The 18,486-nt window shown below is 46.4% G+C and overlaps 1 protein-coding gene across 2 annotated transcripts in view; it reads right to left on the reverse strand.

Moving 5' to 3' along the window:
• The window catches only part of TRABD2A (TraB domain containing 2A), a 57,258-nt gene that overhangs the window by 5,351 nt on the left and 33,421 nt on the right, over positions 1-18,486 (reverse strand). For both annotated transcript variants that reach the window (XM_021925015.2, XM_031655301.1), the window contains exons 3-5: positions 14,977-15,123; positions 12,263-12,437; positions 4,866-4,956 (exon numbers count right to left, since the gene is read on the reverse strand). In XM_021925015.2, coding sequence (XP_021780707.2) covers positions 4,866-4,956; positions 12,263-12,437; positions 14,977-15,123 — 413 coding nt within the window. The remainder of the gene's footprint in view (positions 1-4,865; positions 4,957-12,262; positions 12,438-14,976; positions 15,124-18,486) is intronic.

Consider the following 18,486-nt stretch of genomic DNA (forward strand, 5'->3'; position numbering starts at 1 on the left):
TCTGCCTCAAATAGAAAATCCCAGCTGCTGAACACACCCAATCCATCATAGAGCCTCTGGGCTGGATCCCGTCACAGGCTTAAGATCTAGATTATCATGTTTTGACCCACCTGGATTCTCACAGTTTAGCTAAACTTCTACCCACAAAGGCTAAGCCCATGGTCATTTGGCTACAATATAGGGCTACCCCCTTGTGCTGATAGCCTATTTGCCCCCTACCTGCATTTCACGCAGCCTCCTGGCTCCATAGAAGTCTCCAAGAAAGAAACACACTGGTTGACAAGGAAAAGACCCCAGGCTTGGAGCCTTAGACAAGATAATTGACCTTTCTGAGCCTCTGCTGCTTGTATAAAATTAACCTATCCTACTTTGTTGCTGTGAGGATTAAAACAGCCCAAACACCATGCTTCACACAGTGCTGAGCACTCAGTAGATCCTTACTTCAGGTACATCCCTCTTTCTCCTAGTCCTCTGAGAATGAGTGAAGCTGTATAAACCCTAGCAGGGCTGATCAGAACCTTAGAGCATCCCACTGTGTAACCAAAGGGACATCTGCCAGATCTCCAAAGATGTCCATGATCTTGCCCCTGGAAGCTCTGAACACGTTACCTTACATGGTAAGAGGAACTTTGCAGGTGTGATTAAGTTAAGGACCTTAACATGAGGAGAATAGCCCAGATTATCTAGGTGTGCCCAATCTAGTAACATGGGCCCTTAAAAGCAGAGAACCCTTCTGTGGTCAGCGGGGGATATGACTATGGAAGAATGATTATAGAGATGCAACATTGCTGGCTTTGAAGATGGAAGGCTCCACGAGCCAAGGAATGTGGGCAGCCTCTAGAAGCTGGAAAGGAAAAGAAAACAAATTATCTAGAACCTCCAGAAGGGAATGCAGCCAAGCCCACACCTTAATTTCAGCCAGTGAGACCTGTGTCAGACTTCTGATCTCCAGAACTATAAAATAATGAATCTGTGTTGTTCTAAGCCATTGAGTTTATGATAATTTGTTATAGCAGCAATAGAAAACTAACATACTATCCATTATCCCAGGGGGAGGAGGGAGGAACTGGCTAAGCCTTCTGCAGATTAGCCTAACAGGAACCCCATCTCTTTCTCTTCTCTGCTGAAAGAATAGCAGCCTCACATTCAGGAGCATTTCCTGTGTTTTCCAGCCTGCGGACAAGTGGAGAGTGGCAGCTGCTAGTTGCCCTCTCCACACCCCAACATGCACACCCATCTCTGTCTCCCCAATACTGGCTTACCCCAAGACTAAGGGAGCTGGCAGGGCCTGAAGTAAGCTAGATCACCAGTTAATAGCCCTCATGTCCCCAGCCACACCAGCCTGCCCTGGATTCAAGTTCCACATGACCAGAATCATCCCTTAAGGACTACCATATGGCTGCCGAGGAGGGGAAGAAGGAAACAGGCATCCCCCTACTGCCCTGGTCCTCCTTGCCAGCCCCTCTTTGTGGGCATTCTCCCCCAACCCTCTTCCCTGGGTCCTTAGCTTCCCAGGACCCTGTCCCTTCTTCCTGAACAGGAGCTCCTTTGGAGACCTCATCCTCTCTCATGGCTTCACCTGGGACCACTGTATGCACGTTCACCCCTCAGGTCCCCCACTGGCTGAATAAATGAATGCACGTGAGCAGCACCGGCAATGACAGTAGCACATCAGCAATCAATCCTATTTGAGATCCCATCATGTGCCAGATGCCAGGATAGGTACTCCTGGAAATCCAATTTTGAAAATTAGATCCTTGTCCAGAAGGCTCTAGAAGAAAGAAAGAGCTCTTGCACAAACTGTAGGTTCCTTGGGGTCATGCACAGGATGAAGCCAGGCTGGAGCAATGGAGGAAGATGTGACAATTGTGCTGGATCTCACAGATTCTGATAGAGAGAACTGGGAGTAGTGTGGGTAGGGAAAGAATCTCTGGCAGAGGAAACTGCATGAACAAAGACATAGAGGCTAGGAATAAAAGGTGGGAGAAGAAAGGGTAGAAAGAAAAGGTTTAGGCGGTGGATGGGTCTGGGTTATTTCCTGGTCCTGGTTAATTGTGTGGCCTTTCACAGTTTCTTCAGGCTGATTTTGAGTATTAACAGAGAGCCCATATAAACCTGGCTACCACCTGATGATCCACCAATAAATGTTCTTTTCCTCCCCAGGAAAGTGAGAACACTGGTTCTCAGCCTTCACTGGGCATCAGAATCTCCTGGAAAGCTTCTAAAAAGACCAATTCCTGACCTTCCTTTCCCTAAGGGCAGGTATTAGGGTTAGAGGCAGAATTAAGGAGCCTGGGAACAACCAGGAACACACACACACAACACACGTACCACACACACCACACATACGACAACAGACACCCCACACATCAGACATGCACCACACATACCCCCCCACACACACAATACACACACACCACACATACCACACACACCACACGTACCACACACAACACACACACACACCACATGTACCACAACACAACACACCCCACACGTACACAACACACACATCAGACATGCACCATACATACCCCACACACACACAAACACGCACACCAAACATGCAGCACACACAGGCACAATACCCACACACACACACCAGACATGCACCACACATGCACCATACACATGCACATGACACACACACACACACACCCCACACATACATATTCCACACTAGATACATACCACACAAACCCTGCACACAAATATCACACACACACAACACACACCCCTCACACACACCACACACCAGACACACACCAGACACACACACACAAACATTACATACTCCACACACATTACACACCACACACACACACACACACACACACACTCCCCAGGTAGGGCCCTCTCCAGCACCCTAGGGACAGTGCGTTGAACCCCAGTCCAGTCAGCCCGGCAGGAAGAGCTGAGAAGGGACCAGAGACCAGTGAGGGAGGAAAGTGTGTCCTGCAGGGCACAGAGAACCCCTAAGGGCTGGCTCCTCCAGATCTGAAGGAGAACAGGAAGGAGAGAGGCAGGAGACGTGAGCCTGCAGCAGAGCTGACTCAGGCAGGGGCGGGATCCTCCCGGTCAAGGGGAGGAGAGGAGGGCTCCTCAGACGGGGGAAGTAGCGTCAGTAAAGGTGGAGAGGCGGGGACAGGATGGAAGCTCTTCTGAAGCAAGCAGCAGATCCGTGCTGGAAGGATAGGGTCTGAGTGCCAAGACCTCCGCGTGAAGACAATGACCTTGAAAGAGAACAATATGAAACCACGGAGGGTTTGAATATGGGACACTGGAAAGATTAGTCCCACTGGAGGGTGAAGCGTGAACCAGAGGGAGAAGGGCCTGGAATGGGGCGGTGGCCATGGCAATGGAGAAGGACAAATCCCAGCGAGTCTTTACTGGAGGAAGACAAAAGCCTGGTGGAGGAGGGAAATGAGCAGTCTCATGTCAGCCCTTCCGTAAGCTAGAAGGTGCTCTGTGAAGGGCGGTCAGTATTGACATACTGAATACAGGGCATGAAGACAGGTGGGGATAAGAGAAGTCCAGGATGTATCCAGGATTTCCTGCTTGGAGGGAGATTGGAAAAATCATGGCTTCTGCCAGGCAGGAGCCTCCGGGGTGAGGGGGAACAGGGAGACAAGGTGCGGTGAAGGGGGGCCTTCTGAGGAGAAAGAGGGCAGCTGGAGACGGGCGGCCTTCGGGCAGACACAACTGCTGGATCCTCTGTCAGGGGATGGGCGTTTGCATCCTGGAGCGCTCTCGCTACAGCGGAGACCTCTGCCAGGAGAGGGGGGCTGCTGACCGTGGATCGGGAGGGAGTAGGGGCCAGAGGAATGGAGGGGATATTAGGGGCTGATGGGTGCCCCCCACATTCACATGTTGAAGCTCCAATCCCCAGTACCTCAGAATGTGACCATTTGGAGTTAAGGTCTTTAAAGAGGTGATTCAGTTAAAATGAGGGCCCTAGTCCAATGAGACCAGTGTCCTTACTAGAAGAGAGGCCAGGGATGCTCGCTTACGGGAAAAAATGCCACGTGCCAGCAGGAAGAGAAGACGGCCATCTACAAGTCAAGCAAAGGGCTCCCAAGAGAAACCAGTCCCGTTGACACCTTGAGCTGGGACTTCCAGCCTCCAGAACTGTGAGAAATGCATTTCTGTTGATTAAATCACTCAGTCTGTGGTGGTTGCTATGACAGCCCAAGCAGACTACTACAGGGGAAGGGGAAGGACACCTGGGGCCCACCAGGATGGATGACCAGTTGGGAGGCCAGTGGGTGCACAGCATTGCTGAGGGCCCCCTGAGTTCTTTACAGAAGGGTCTGCAGGGGCAGAGGGCAGTTTGGCAAAAAAAAAAAAAAAAAAGAGAGAGAGAGACAAAAAAACCTAGGGAGGAGGAAACAGCTCAGAGAAAGAGAAGGGACTTTCTCCTGCCCGAGAGGGGTCAGACATGCACTCCCTTCACCCCAAACCCCTCTGGTGTATTTACCACTGTCATGGCCCGACTCTGCCTCCCGAAAACTTCCAAAACACCTAGGGCAAAGGACACTGGACATTAAGCCTAATTACTCCTCCTTTCCCCACCCTTCGACCCCTAGGCAACCTTCCCTTCACCTTCCTCTGCTCCCCAAACGCCACTGAGAAAAAGGCCAGGCCTCTGCAGTCCAAAGTGTCCACCCTGCCAACCACGTCTGGCACAGCCCCAGCCACACAAAGCCAGCTGAGCTGGTGCCAAATGTCCATGTAAGGTCAAGTGCGGGGGAAATGACCAGGCAGGGGTTCTCTGGAGTTCCTCAGGATAGCAGCCCACCCTGGTGCCCAGGCAGCCCCATGAGGGTCTCAGCTCCCCAGCCAAGATAGAAGCACAGGGCGGTTACTTGTGGATGGGTCGTCCAGCAGGGGCGTGTTCTACCTCATAGCCTTCACGCCGCAAAACATCCAGCACTGTGTTGTTGCCCATGAAATGACCTGCAGTGAGAAAAACAGTCTGAAATGCTGCAGCTCCCAGGACCACCAATCATACTTCCCAAACACACACCCTAGAACCAAGAAATTACCCTGCCAAGCCCCCTGCCTATCTGTCCAGCACAGTACAGTTCCAGAGAGCTTCTGGAATCAGGCCTGCCAACAGTCCTGCAAGGCAGGCAGGGCAGCATCAGTAGCATTTCAGAGACGATGACACTGAAGATCAGAACAATGCAGCGAGTTACCTGAAGTCACACAGCTAAGGGGAGAGCCTGGACATCAAACTGCAACCTGGTAAGACCTCCCAGAAGAGGTGATATGTGAGCAGGATCCTGAAAGGTCAGGACACTGGTCTGGAGAAAATACAAGAATTCAGGCTGGGCACAGTGGCTCACACCTATAATCCCAGCACTTTGGGAGGCCGAGGTGGGTGGATCACCTGAAGTCAGGAGTTCAAGACCCACCTGGCCAACATGGTGAAACCCCATCTCTACTAAAAATACAAAAATTAGCCGGGCATGGTGGCGGGTACGTGTAATCGCAGCTACTCAAGAGGCTGAGGCAGGAGAATCACTTGAACCCAGGAGGCGGAGGTTGCAGTGAGCCGAGACTGCACCACTGCACTCCAGCCTGGATGACAGAGCAACACTCTGTCTCAATTAAAAAAAGGGGGGGCAGGGGAGAATTCCCAACTACAGGATGGAATGCAAATGTGCTCTCTGAGAAAACAGGGAGGCTGGTGGGACCGAAGGAATAACTACTTCCCAATCACCACTTTCTAGAAAAAGTAAAGGCAACCTAATCTAAGATCTGTCCTTCTTGGAGGATTCTGCATAGGACAAACCCACTATGGTCTCAGGAGTCACAACCAGGGCACCTGGGAGCCTGTGGCAGTACAGCAAATAGGCCCCAAGAAGGAAGCGGAAGGCGCATGGTTCCTGCTTTCAGTTTCACCCTCATGCATCAAAGGTGGGGTTCATGGGTCAGCAGAGGCTCAGAAAGGGAAGTTTGGCAAAACCATTCCCTCCCATCCTCCCCTCTCCTCCCCGCAGCCTAGACCAGCCTAGACAGCGGCCAGTGCAGGGATGACAGCTGTAACCTAGAAATGTGGGGTAGGAGAGGAGGCCACTGGAGAAGTAACCCTGGCAAACAGGAGCCAAAAATCAGCATGAGCTGATTTAAGATCGACACCTAAATAAGAAAAAAAGTCGTGTCTTGCACCACTCATCCTAGGTTGTTCATTTGCAACTAAGGAACTGGCAATTTAGAACAAGTGATTATCGTTTCCACTTAGCACTCCTGAGTTCAATTTTTCTTCTACTGCAAAGGTGATTTCCATTTGTAATCTTCGCATTTTATATCCACATCCCCATGACAAAAGTTGCTGCTTGATGTTAAAACTCCAGTACTTTCTGTTTTCAGATATCCTCATTTTGCAATTAAAAGTTTGCTAACCACACAGCTTTTAAGTTTTAAAAGCACACAGTAATGTGTTTGGGAGCAATTTCTGTAGTTTTCCTCTGCTCAACTTAGCCTTCAGAAGGCCCAGAGAGAAAGCGGCTACAGGAAGATAACTTTGCCCTAGAAGGAGCCGGTGCTAGACGGGGGTCACAGCCCCTGGGCACTCCCGACGCCCCCATCTAGCACTGCATCAGTATCACAAATCGAGCCCTGAGTAATGGGAAAGCTCAGGTGTTGGTGTTGTCTGTGCCACCTGCCTGCCACAACCCCCACCACGAGGGCCCACCCACCGAACTGCTCAGACCAAGCTATGCTCCAGCCTCCCGCCAGCTCAGAACTCAGTCGACCTTTCCCCTCTCCCCAGCGCCCCATTACCCCTGCACTGGACATAGGGGAAGCTTTTGGGAGCTCACTTAAGTCTGGCAGGAGTGGAAAGCAAAAACTCACACTCTAGCACCTGGGCACCTTCCATCCACGCAGACCCAGGGTGGGGCACTGGGACACCACCACTGGCTCTGTTTCCTGACTTTCTCATCTGGCGCCTGCATCACTGTTATGGTGCCTCAAGAGTGAGGCCCAGGCTAACAGCTTTGTTACAGGAAGCCATTTGTTGAGACAGTAGAAATGTGCACATGACATGAAACACACGACTTACAGAAGAAGAAAACTGCCACATACTCACAGGCACTGCTGAGGGCACAAACTGCAATTTGTTTTGTGGCAGAACTTTTCAATGAGCATGATGTGGGACCCAAACCCCTCATATTTCTATAAGTTTTATTAATATTTGAATATAATTCATATAACATAAAATTCATTCTTTTAAAGCATGCCATTCGTTGATTTTTTTGCATATTCAGAAAGTCATGCAAGCACGACCACTATCTAATTTTAAAACATTTTCAACCTTCTGACCCCAGCCCCTGGCACCTACTAATCTATGAATACTTTGTCTCTATAGATTTGCCTGTTCTGGACATTTCATATAAATATAATCATATGATTTTATGACTGGCTGTTTTCACTTAGCATAATGTTTTCAAAGTTCATCCATGTAGTACCATGTATCAGTACCTCTTTCCTTTTCATGGCCAAGTAATATTCCATTGTGTATATATATATATCACCTTTTATTTATCCATGTCAGTTGATGGACAGTTGGTTTGGTTCCACTTTTTGGCTATTATAAATAATGCTGCCATGAACATCTGTGTACAAATTTTTGTGTGGATATATGTTTTCAATTCTTCTAGGCATATATCTGGAAGTTGAAATGCTGGATCAAATGGTAGCCCCATGTTTAATTTTGAAAAACTGCTAAACAGTTTTCCAAAATGGCTACACCATTTTACATTCCCAGTAGCAATGTATGAGGGTGCCAATTTCTCCATGTCTTCACCAAAACTTTTTACTATCCATCTTTTTTATTATAACCGAGTATGAAATGGTGTCTTCACTTTAGCATCACATCACTAGGGCTCCAGTAAAATAATAGTGGATTACAGGTGAAAATGTAGCAAGACTCAGACTCTATTTAAGAAACGTTCTTAAGAAAACACAAAGACAAAAAAACTAGAGGAAAAACTAGAGGACACTAGAGGAAACTGAAGCCTCTGGGATTCAGAGGTACATCAAACATGCCTTAGTCTGTGTTGCTATTACAAAATACCACAGAATGGGTCATTTATAAATAATAGAAATTTATTTATCACAGTTCTAGAGGCTGGGAAGTCCAAAATCTAGGCATAGGCATTCAGTGCCCAGTGAGAGCCTTTTTTTTTTTTAAATACCAAGAGTCTTACTCTGTCACACAGGCTGGAGTGCAGCGGCATGTTCATAGCTCACTTCAGCCTCACCCTCCAGGGCTCAAGTGATCCTCTCACCTCAGCTTCCCAAGTAGCTGGGACTACAGGCAAACTATGCCTAGCTAAATTTTTATTTAATTTTTGTAGAAGTGAGGTCTCACTGTGTTGACCAGGCTGGTCTCAAACTCCTGAGCTCAAGTGATCTTCCTGCCGTGGCCTCCCAAGGTGCTGGGATTACAGGCATGAACCACCATGCCCAGATGAGGGCCTTCTTCCTGAGTCTTCACATGGCAGGAGGGGCTAATGCTAGATCTTCACATGGTGGGAGGCACAAGGGCAAAAAAAGAGCCTACACTACTTTCCTCCAGTCCTTTTAAAAGCATGAATCCACTCATGAATGTGAAGCCTTCATGTCTTAATCACTTCCCAAAGGCCCCACCTCTTAATACTATGACAATAATAATTAAGTTTCAACACACAAGTTTTTAGGAACATTCAGACCACAGCAAAACATTAAATAGCCCAACTCTGAGAAAGATTAACATAAACCCTCACACTAAAAACATATTTCCCTTACTTCTCATTGCCAGATACATCATATCCAGCTTTCAATTAAAAATTACAAGGCACGCTGGGAGGCAAGAAAAATTAGAATCTGAAGAAACAATGAAAGCATCAGACCCAGACTCAGACATGACAGAGATTCTGGCGTTATCAGATAGGGAATATAGTTGAACTGAAGAGCATCATCAATCAAATTGATCTAATTGACATTTAAAGAAGACTTTATCCAACAGCAGCAGAATACAAATTCTGTTCAGCTCACATGCAACATATTTCTCTTTCATTTCTGAGTTTTGCTGGATGTGGAAATGTTTGTTGACAGTCTTTTATTTCAGCATTTTGAGTATGTGCCCCAGAGCCTTCTGGCTTGCATGGCTTCTGATGAGAAATCTGCTGTTAATCCTATTGGGGATCCTTTGTCTGCCTTGCTCTCACTGCTTTCAAGATTCTGTGTCTTTGGCTTTTGACAGTTTGGCTATGATATGCCTTGGTGTGAAACGTTTTGATTTTATACAACTTATAGTTCATTGATTGAATGTGCAGAGTAATATTTTTCATCAAATTTGAGGCATTTTCGAGCAATTTTAAATTCAAATATTTTTTATTTCTTTTTTTTTTTTTCTCTCCTGTCTTCTGAGACTCCCATTAGGTGTACATTGGCACACTTAAGGGTGTTTCACAGGTATCTGAAGATCTATTCATTTTTCTTCATTCCTTTTCCTTTCTCTTTCTCATACTGAATCATCTCAATCAACCTATCTTCATGTATATTGATTCTTCTTCTGCCAGTTCAAATCTACTGTTCAGCCCTCCCTAGTGAATTCTTCATTTCAGTTCCTATACTTTCAATCCAGAATTTCTATTTGGTTCTTTTAAAATAATTTTTATATTTTTATTGATATTCTGCATTTAGTGAGATCTGTTCTCAAACTTTCCTTTAATTCTTTAGACGTGGTTTATTTTAGGGTTTTTTGTTTTTTATTTTTTGTTTTTTGTTTTTTGTTTTGGAGACGGAGTTTCACTCTTGTGGCCCAGGCTGGAGTACAGTGGCGTGATCTCAGCTCACTGTAACCTCTGCCTCCCAGGTTCAAGCAATTCTCCTGCTTCAGCCTCCCAAGTAGCTGGGATTATAGGTGCGTGCCACAACGCCTGGCTAGTTTTTGTATTGTTAGTAGAGATAGGGTTTTGCCATATTGGTCAAGCTGGTCTCGAACTCCTGCCCTCAAGTGATCCATCTGCTTCAGCCTCCCAAAGTGCTGGAATTATAGGCATGAACCACCACACCCAGCCTGTTTTAGTTTTTGAACATATTCATAATAACTAGTGTTAAAGTCTTTTTCTAGTACGTCCAAGATATTAACTTCCTCAAGGACAGCTTCTATTGGTTGCTTGTTTTTCCCTGGGTATGGGCCATACTTTCTAGTTTTGCTCTGTGTTTTATAATTGGTTTTTATTGAAAACTAGACATTTAAATAACATAACATACCAACTCTGGAAATCATTTTCTCCTGTCCCCTCTTCCCAGGTGCATTGTTGTTGCTGTTTGTTCAGTGATTTTCTAGGACTAAGTCTCTAAAGTCTGTATTCTTTGTTGTGTGTGATCACTGAAGGGTCTGCTCAGTTAGCTTAGTGGCTGGCTAATGACTGAACAGAGATTTCCTTAAATTCCTTGAACTGGTAAGTTTCCCAACCTTTGCAGAGGGGCTGTGTGAGTTTGGGGGCATGTCTTTGATGCTTCAGCAGGCAATTTATGACCCTGCCTTAGCTTTCACACCTTGCTTACACAGAGCCTCAAGATCAGCCAGAGGTGAGAGAGATTAGGACCTTCTCAGGTCCTTCCTGGGCATGTGCACAGCCCTTCTCATGCATGTGACTTACTTTTTTTTTTTTTTTTTTTTTTTTTGAGACGGAGTCTCACTCAGTCGCCCAGGCTGGAGTGCAGTGGCTGGATCTCAGCTTACTGCAAGCTCCGCCTCCCAGGTTTACGCCATTCTCCTGCCTCAGCCTCCCGAGTAGCTGGGACTACAGGCGCCCACCACCTCGCCTGGCTAGTTTTTTTGTATTTTTTAGTAGAGACGGGGTTTCACCGGGTTAGCCAGGATGGTCTCGATCTCCTGACTTCGTGATCCGCCCGTCTCGGCCTCCCAAAGTGCTGGGATTACAGGCTTGAGCCACCACGCCCGGCCTGCATGTGACTTTCTAGGAATATTTTAGAGCTTTTCAAAATCCCCTATGGTATTTTCCTTTTAAGTTTTTTGGGCAGCCCCTTGTAAGCTTCAATTACTATTGCTATTTCCAGCAACTATGATGTTAAACTGCTGCCACTGATTGTTTTCAACAAACACTGTAAGAATAGGGCTATTCACACAGAGCAAGCTCTGAGTCAGTTCAAATGAAGACAAGCTTGGGAATGGAAATTTCAGGGAGCTATTGGACATGTCAAATAGTGATGATTCTTTGAGGATGGAGCTTTGGAGGAACTTTGAACCCATTCTGTCCCCTCCAGTAACCATTAGGCAAATGGTTTTCACAGTTACTGTAGTTCAAGGCTCCTGATTTTCAAGACTACTGTGAAGCTGGGAAAAGGGAGATAAAAACAGAACAAGTTAAAATGCCACAAAGCCCACTGCTTCTATCAAAATTCATCCAGTTTTCTTAAATAAACACTTCTAGGATTGTTGCAAACCTTTAATTAATTTCCAGAGCTGTGGAAAAGTTGATTTTGACTATTTTCTCCAGTGTTCTTATTGCTGTTATGGAAGAACAGGTTTTTAGAGGCCCTCACCCCGCCATTTCAGAGTTGCTTCTCTCCAACTCCCTATCTTACTGGTAAAAAAAACTGAGGGGTATGACTTGTTTAAGTTTATGAAGTTAGCAGAAAAATATGAGACAACAAAGCCCAGCCCAGCAAATGATCTTTCTGCATACTGTCCAGCCTCTGGCATTTTTATCCTCAATTCCTGAGGCTGCAAAGAATTCTGTCAGAGTCACTCCGGGGGTTAAAATTTATTTCAAGAAGCCCACAAAAGAAAATAATTGTCCTATTCTCTCTCCATGTATGCTGTTAACAGTCAGTAACAGCTGATGTGTCAGGCCTTGGACTTGGGAGGCTCATTGTCAGGTAGAAGAGTAAAGACAGATGTATTTTTAGTGAAAGTTTACAAAGCGAAAAGTACCAGGAAGAAGTTGGGATTAAGTATGAAATTCAGAGGACAAAAATGCTTTCCCAGCTGGCTCATGTGTGGAGAGAGCTATGGGTGATGTCACATGCACCAGCTCATCCAGCAACATTTCAACCATGCTGGATGCTCCGTCCCCAGCTGGAGCCACTCTGCAACTGAAATAAGTCAAGGAAGGTGTCACTCCCTTCATCTTGCTTCATGACTAACACAGGCCCTAAACAGGGGTTCACCTCAACATTCCCTTCTTGGGAGAAGCCTCAGATTTCAGAGGCTACTCAGAGGTAACCCACTACTCACCAGCTCCAAAGGCAAAGAAGAAGCCTTTGTCAGGGAACTCCTCCAAAAGGGCCTTCACCCGCTTCCCTATTCTCTCATTCCGCTTATAGATCAGCTCCCGGCGTAAGTAGCTGTCAATCTCCTGAGCAGTGATGAGCTCCTGAGGCGGTAGCGTGGCATTAATAAAACTGGGGACCTCCACCAAAATAAAGAGAAAAAAAAGGGGCAACGGAGTTATTAACAAAGTTACTTCATTGGAGCATCAAATCCCCCAACTAGATGGTCAAAACATTGTCAAGAGAAGAGTGACACCATTCTTGGAGTTTCCCGTCTGCTATGTTTCCAACTATATCATATTCCCTGTAATCAAAGTGAAAAAAATATTAAGTGAAGTGCACTGAATGAACTCGTATGCTATTTACAATGTTAACAGCATAATAGTTAAATGGCTCTGTCTGATGCCATGTGTTTACTAAAAAAAAAAAAAAAGACACTGTCTGCACAGTACATCCATAGTTTTAACTTGTGTGATTCACACATGCTTTTCTTATAAAAATAGTCTTATATAGTTACATATTTTAGATTCTATTACCAAAAACATGAAATTTGTATGAACACTTAAATGTTTTATAAATCCTCTACTTTACATTTTCATTATTTCTCCACTTCCTATTTCTCTCCCTTGCTTTCCCCAGTGTTCTTTGCCCACCTGGCAAATATTTCACTTGATGCTGGCATACATGTTAGCCAGTTTCAGTATTTTGGCTAATAACAGGATGCAATTGCATCAAAATTGTGACAATCAGCATGGTTCTTGCAGCACAGGAGCTACCAGTAAGGCTAGCCCTCTGTGTTTTCTCCCCACCCCCTCAGCTGTCTGGCGTCCCAAACCTCAGCCTCCCACTTCTCCCCCTGGGTGCATGCTGTCTCCTCCACCCAGGGACTTAACAATGTTACCCATTATCTTGGTCAGTATCTACCCTGCCTGCTGCTGCTGCTTCCAGTAGCCTCTCAAAAAGCTTTCCAAAGTCCTCAGACTCTGTAACATAGCATTAACTTCCATCTTATGGATAACAGATCTCCTTTCGCTACTGCCTCGAAATGATATTCTCTCATTTTCACATCGACAGCCTTCATCTTCTACTCTGTCATCATTTTTTTTCAATCATGTCATTTATGTAAGATTCCCTGACCATTTCCCAAAATCTCTTCTCTTCAGCAGAGCCCCCTCTCTACCAGCCTCTCTGCAGAGGCAGCGTCAGATACACAGGGTGACCTCCCTCTGACATCCTGCTCCACCTTCTAAATTCCCAACATCACCCAAAGCCTGCACCAATCCCTCCTGGCCAGCCTAGCCCTCACTCATGGTGGCAGCACATTCCCTGACCTCCTGTAGGGGCCCTGTGGGCAGGACAGGTATGGGAAAGCCACAGGAGAGAAATGCATAAGACATCGGTATTATCTGCTCCACCAGCCTCACCATTTGCCCACGTAATGACCAAATTCTCCACCCACATTAACTTTTTTCTGCTGCTACAAATGTCAATTTCCCAATTGATCTTGACTTTTCTTCCCCTTTCCCTACCCCCAGCAAGTGTGCAGGTAAGATCTATCACCACCACCAACTCTATTTTTCCTTCTTTAATGTGTTTCCTGTTCTCCCTTTCCTCCTGCTTCACTTTATCTTGATTTGACTTCCTCTTCCTCTAGATTTTTGGAGATGCTCATTATGTCTTTTGAGGCTTCTGTCATTAAGAAATGTCACCTTTCTGGACTGATGCTGCACTCAGCCTCTACTGTCCTTCTCCCCATTGCTGCTATTCCTCCTTCAGCTCTCATGTTCACACATGTCTCCTTATGACTGGGTCCCCAAATTTAACATAGACCTATACAGCATGACCCACACCCACGAGCTCCTATCTCCCTTCTCCAGTGTCCTCATGCATGCGGACACCAGTCCTAGGTGGGGGAAACAACACAATCCCCTACCTCAGAAGTTTAGCTGATTTTTGCCATTTGCATGTAGTCCTAGAGAGGAGGGGAAGGGACCATGGCTTGTCCCATTGGAAGCCTGTTGATAAAAGCATAACAAAGATCTGTCCCACTTCCCTCCTGGAAGGAGACCATGATCTTCTGAGGCCTGACCAGTTGCTTCCTTCCACTCAGTGGCCCACAGGTAAGGCTGAGCTGGACAAACACTCAATCCACCAGTTCAGCCACACTCATCCTGCAATACCACAGGATGCAATGATCCACTCCACGTCTGCAAATGCTAGCAGCCTTCCCAGCTCTGATGCCCCAATCCTGTAAGCATTCTGTGAATACACAGTTATATCCTGCTCACATGTTCCTAGAGGCCACTGAAACTGCAGTCAAAGTTCTGCTCCATCATTTTGCAAAAGTGTGACCTAAGTCAGCCAGGAGGTCATCAGACTCAGAACCCTTCCCTTCCTCAAGGCTTGTTCATGTGGCCTGCTGTTAAATCCTTTGAAGCTTCATCCTTTGGCTGGAATCCTGGAATTAGCCCTAATCAGTGCTCCTCTCTGTACTTACAAGGTTTGTAAAACTTTCAGTAGCTGCAGTGCCTCATTCAATGACATCTAAATCTGCCCATTTTATTTCTAGAGCCCTCATGATCTCAATCCTTTGTACACAGGATGTACATGTCACCAGGTAATGTTTTTATTCCTATAATTAAATGTGTACTGAGCTTAGCAGAGGGAAAGGGCGCTCACCTGGGAGCTGTCATGGCTGAGGATGACGGAGCTGAGGTCCCCGCAGTTATAGTGTTTGATGAGATCCTCCGTCGTGTAGGGGATCTGAAGACTGCCCGCTCGCAGGCTCTCCTGCTGCAGGAGGGTCTGGTTCAAAGCAAAGATGACCTAAAAGAAAGGTCTCTTTTAAGTTCATTAACAAGGCAAGTATTTGCTGCCATCTTATTTCTTTTGTCCATGACTGGAAATACCCTCACCTCTGTGCTCGTTATGTAAGGACATGGATAGTGCTACTTTAAAAAGGAACACAAATCCCTGGACAGTGTCCAAAGAAAAGGAGGTGAACAGTCCTTCCCAAATCAGCCCCAATCAGACGCACCTAGAGAACTGCCTTATGGAGGACACAGACAACCTGGAACTCTTCCATGAGTGTGACCAAGAGGTGAGGGAACCCAAGAGCTAGCTTGTGAGGAACAACTGAAGAAGCTAGGAGGTGGGGCTGGGGACTCACAGACACGCCTACCAGTGGGTTCCAATTACATAAAGGACTGGGCAGGAACCAATGCATTATCCACATCTTTTCTAACCATCAGTGCGGCATGGCCAGCTAACAACGTCATTAGATCCATGGGATATTAATGGGAGTTAATGTGAAAAAATGGGAAATGAAGGCTAAAGAAAATTAAATACCAGCCTGGCCAACATGGTGAAACCATGTCTCTACTAAAAATACAAAAATTAGCTGGGCATGGTGGCATGTGCCTGTAGTCCCAGCTACTCGGGAGGCTAAGGCTGGAGAATTGTTTGAACCCGGGAGGCAGAGGTTGCAGTGAGCCGAGACTGTGCCGTTGCACTCCAGGCTGGACGACAGTAAGACTGTGTCTTGAAAAAAAAAAAGAAAAGAAAATTAAACAGGTTTTAATTTTACAGAACTTCTCAGAGTCTTTGATATACTAACGTGCGATGTGGGTCTCCTTGATGGGGAACAGAGTATGTCAGGTTTCCCAAACATATTTGAGGCACACAACATAAGAGGAAGCTTCGTTGGAACATCTTTTGGGAAAATCCAGATTCAAGATCCTGATGCCAGGAACCCTACCTCTCCAGCTCTGAGCCAGCTCTCCAGTGCCCAGGAGAACTCATTTTACAAAGTAGGGAATTCTCCTGGGCACTAGAGAGCTGGGTCAGAGGTGGGGAGGTAGGGTTCCTGCTATCAGGTGGGTAGTGGCCACCCACTACGAGGCTCCAGACAACACTTATGACCCTGTGAAATTTTCTCTCTCACTTTCCCCATGTATAGATGCAGCTCTGTAGCCTCTGACAGCTCCCCTTTCTTGTGCTTCCCCAGTAATCAGCATATAGGATGCTGCCTTTGCTGGAATATCCCCTCACTCTTTGCTGCAATACAGACAGGCTTGGTCCATCTGTGTTGCAGCAAAGACTGACTATGAGGTCTTTAGCAAGAGGTTTCAACTCTCCAGAGACAACCATTAGAGGTCTCAGGTCAGCAAATGACCCTACCCAGCCCCAACTCCCTTTCTCCTTTCACATGTTCTCATTCTGAGTAGCGAGGAGACAAGGCTTCCTGGTTTGCCTCCCATGGGCCAAGGTGGCACAGACCCACTGCGTGCCCCTTGTCTCAGTCCATTTGTGCTGCTACAACAAAATGCCTGAGACTGGGTAATTTATAAGGAACAGAAATGTATTTCTCACCATCCTGGAGGCTGGGAAGTCCAAGATCAAGGCACTGGCCTTTGGTCTGGTGAAGGCCTTCCTGCTGCATTTTCACATGGAAGAAGACAGAAGGGCAAGCTAACGGAATGGCTGCATGACACCTCTTTTATAAGGGCCTTAATCCCATAAAGGCCTTATAAAGAGGAGCCTTAATCCCATAAAGGCCCTTATCCTTATAAAGAGGAGCCCTCATGGCCTAATCACCTCCTAAAGGCCTCACCTCTTAATACCATCACACTAGCAACATCTGAATTTTGGAGGGGACACATTCAAACCACAGCATCCCTCCTTCCATATAGTTACCTCCTTCAGTTACTCTAATATTTCCTGTGCCTGTGATGCAACCTTAACCAAAGAAGGAGGCAGATCTCTCTTTGTAAAAGAATGGAAGGGAGTAAGGGATGATGAAAGGTATCATGAAAGTTCATTCTGTGTCAACTAATCAAGGACAGAATGAAGGCAAGTCACAGTACTAAATGATCCTAAAGTTCATTCATTCATCCCTTCTTCTATTCATTAATTCAGCCAATAAATAGTTATTATATGCCTACTGTTCCAAGCACTGAAGATACACTCATGAACAAGACAAAATCCTTGCCTTTAATGGAGCTTTCATTTTACCTGAAAAAGGGGGCGTTTTTCAAGAAAAATCTTGAAAAGAAGGGTGGAAAGGGTGTATCATAGAAGCTTCTGGGAGGAGGATGAAAGGCAGAGGCCCAGAGTTAAACTCTCTGATTTCAGGCTTGCCAGGACAGCACATACACAAGCAAATCAAAACCCTTGATCATCCCAGGGTCATTGCTTTCTATTTTGCCTGGAGAGGAGGGAGGTCACCTCGTGTCACCCAGCACTATGGTGAGGAGGCCATACTATAAACACTTTTCTTTTAAGGAAGTTTGAACAGTGGACTGTGCATCAGAGTTGGTGCTGAATCTTTCTTTTGTTGCTAAAAACCACAGAAATGTGCTTTTTAAATCTCTAGCACGATTTCCTGTAATCACCACATGCCTTTCCTTTCAGAGCTGCTGCAGTGATTCGAATAACAACCCAGGGGAAGCATGGCTTTCATGTGTGTTTATTTATACCCCAACTACTTCTGAAAGGCCTTAAGCTTCTCACAGATTAAAACCCAGCACAAGATAAGCCATCGACCTAAAAGATCAAGAGATACAGTGTCTCGAGAGACCAACTAAGTGATGAGGTAAAAAGGGCTGGATTTCCTTGGCTGAAAAGAGCAAGGATCCTGCACCACTGTACTCACCAGCAGGTGCTAAACACCAAACACAGTGGTCGCTGTGTGTCCAAAGAGATGCAGTCAATGAAAGTCAGAGGAAGGCTCCATGATGAGCCTCAAGGACAGGTTGGCCCAGGGTCATCAGACAAGGCAGCCCACCTCAAACCCCTCCTTCGCTGGCTTAGCTGAGATGTGGTGAAGTCTCTGGAGCACCGTTTATGTTAAGCAGGGGAAAGCCCTCACTGAAACAGACTCCTTGGAGAAAGACCCAAGACGGATTCCTGAAGAAAAAGTCTCTGAGTGGGATCAAAGTGTTCTTACAGGGTTTCCTTGGAGCCAGAATACTCCCCTGATGACTCAAGGTGCCTCTTTGCACACTACCACCACAAACCAGGGAGGCAGGTCACTGCCATCCAGCCGTCTCACTCCAGATGGTAGCCCTTTATCACCTGTGCTGCCCAGACCTGGCAGTCCATGCCTCAGGCTGCTCTGGAGTGAAGCTGGGTAGGGGCAGAGCCTTGCCAAAGGTGCCTTCCTTGGAGTGAACCTTTGGTCAGGCCATG

This window comes from Papio anubis, chromosome 14 (assembly GCF_008728515.1).
Source record: "Papio anubis isolate 15944 chromosome 14, Panubis1.0, whole genome shotgun sequence".
In the NCBI taxonomy this organism is placed as follows: Eukaryota; Metazoa; Chordata; class Mammalia; order Primates; family Cercopithecidae; genus Papio; species Papio anubis.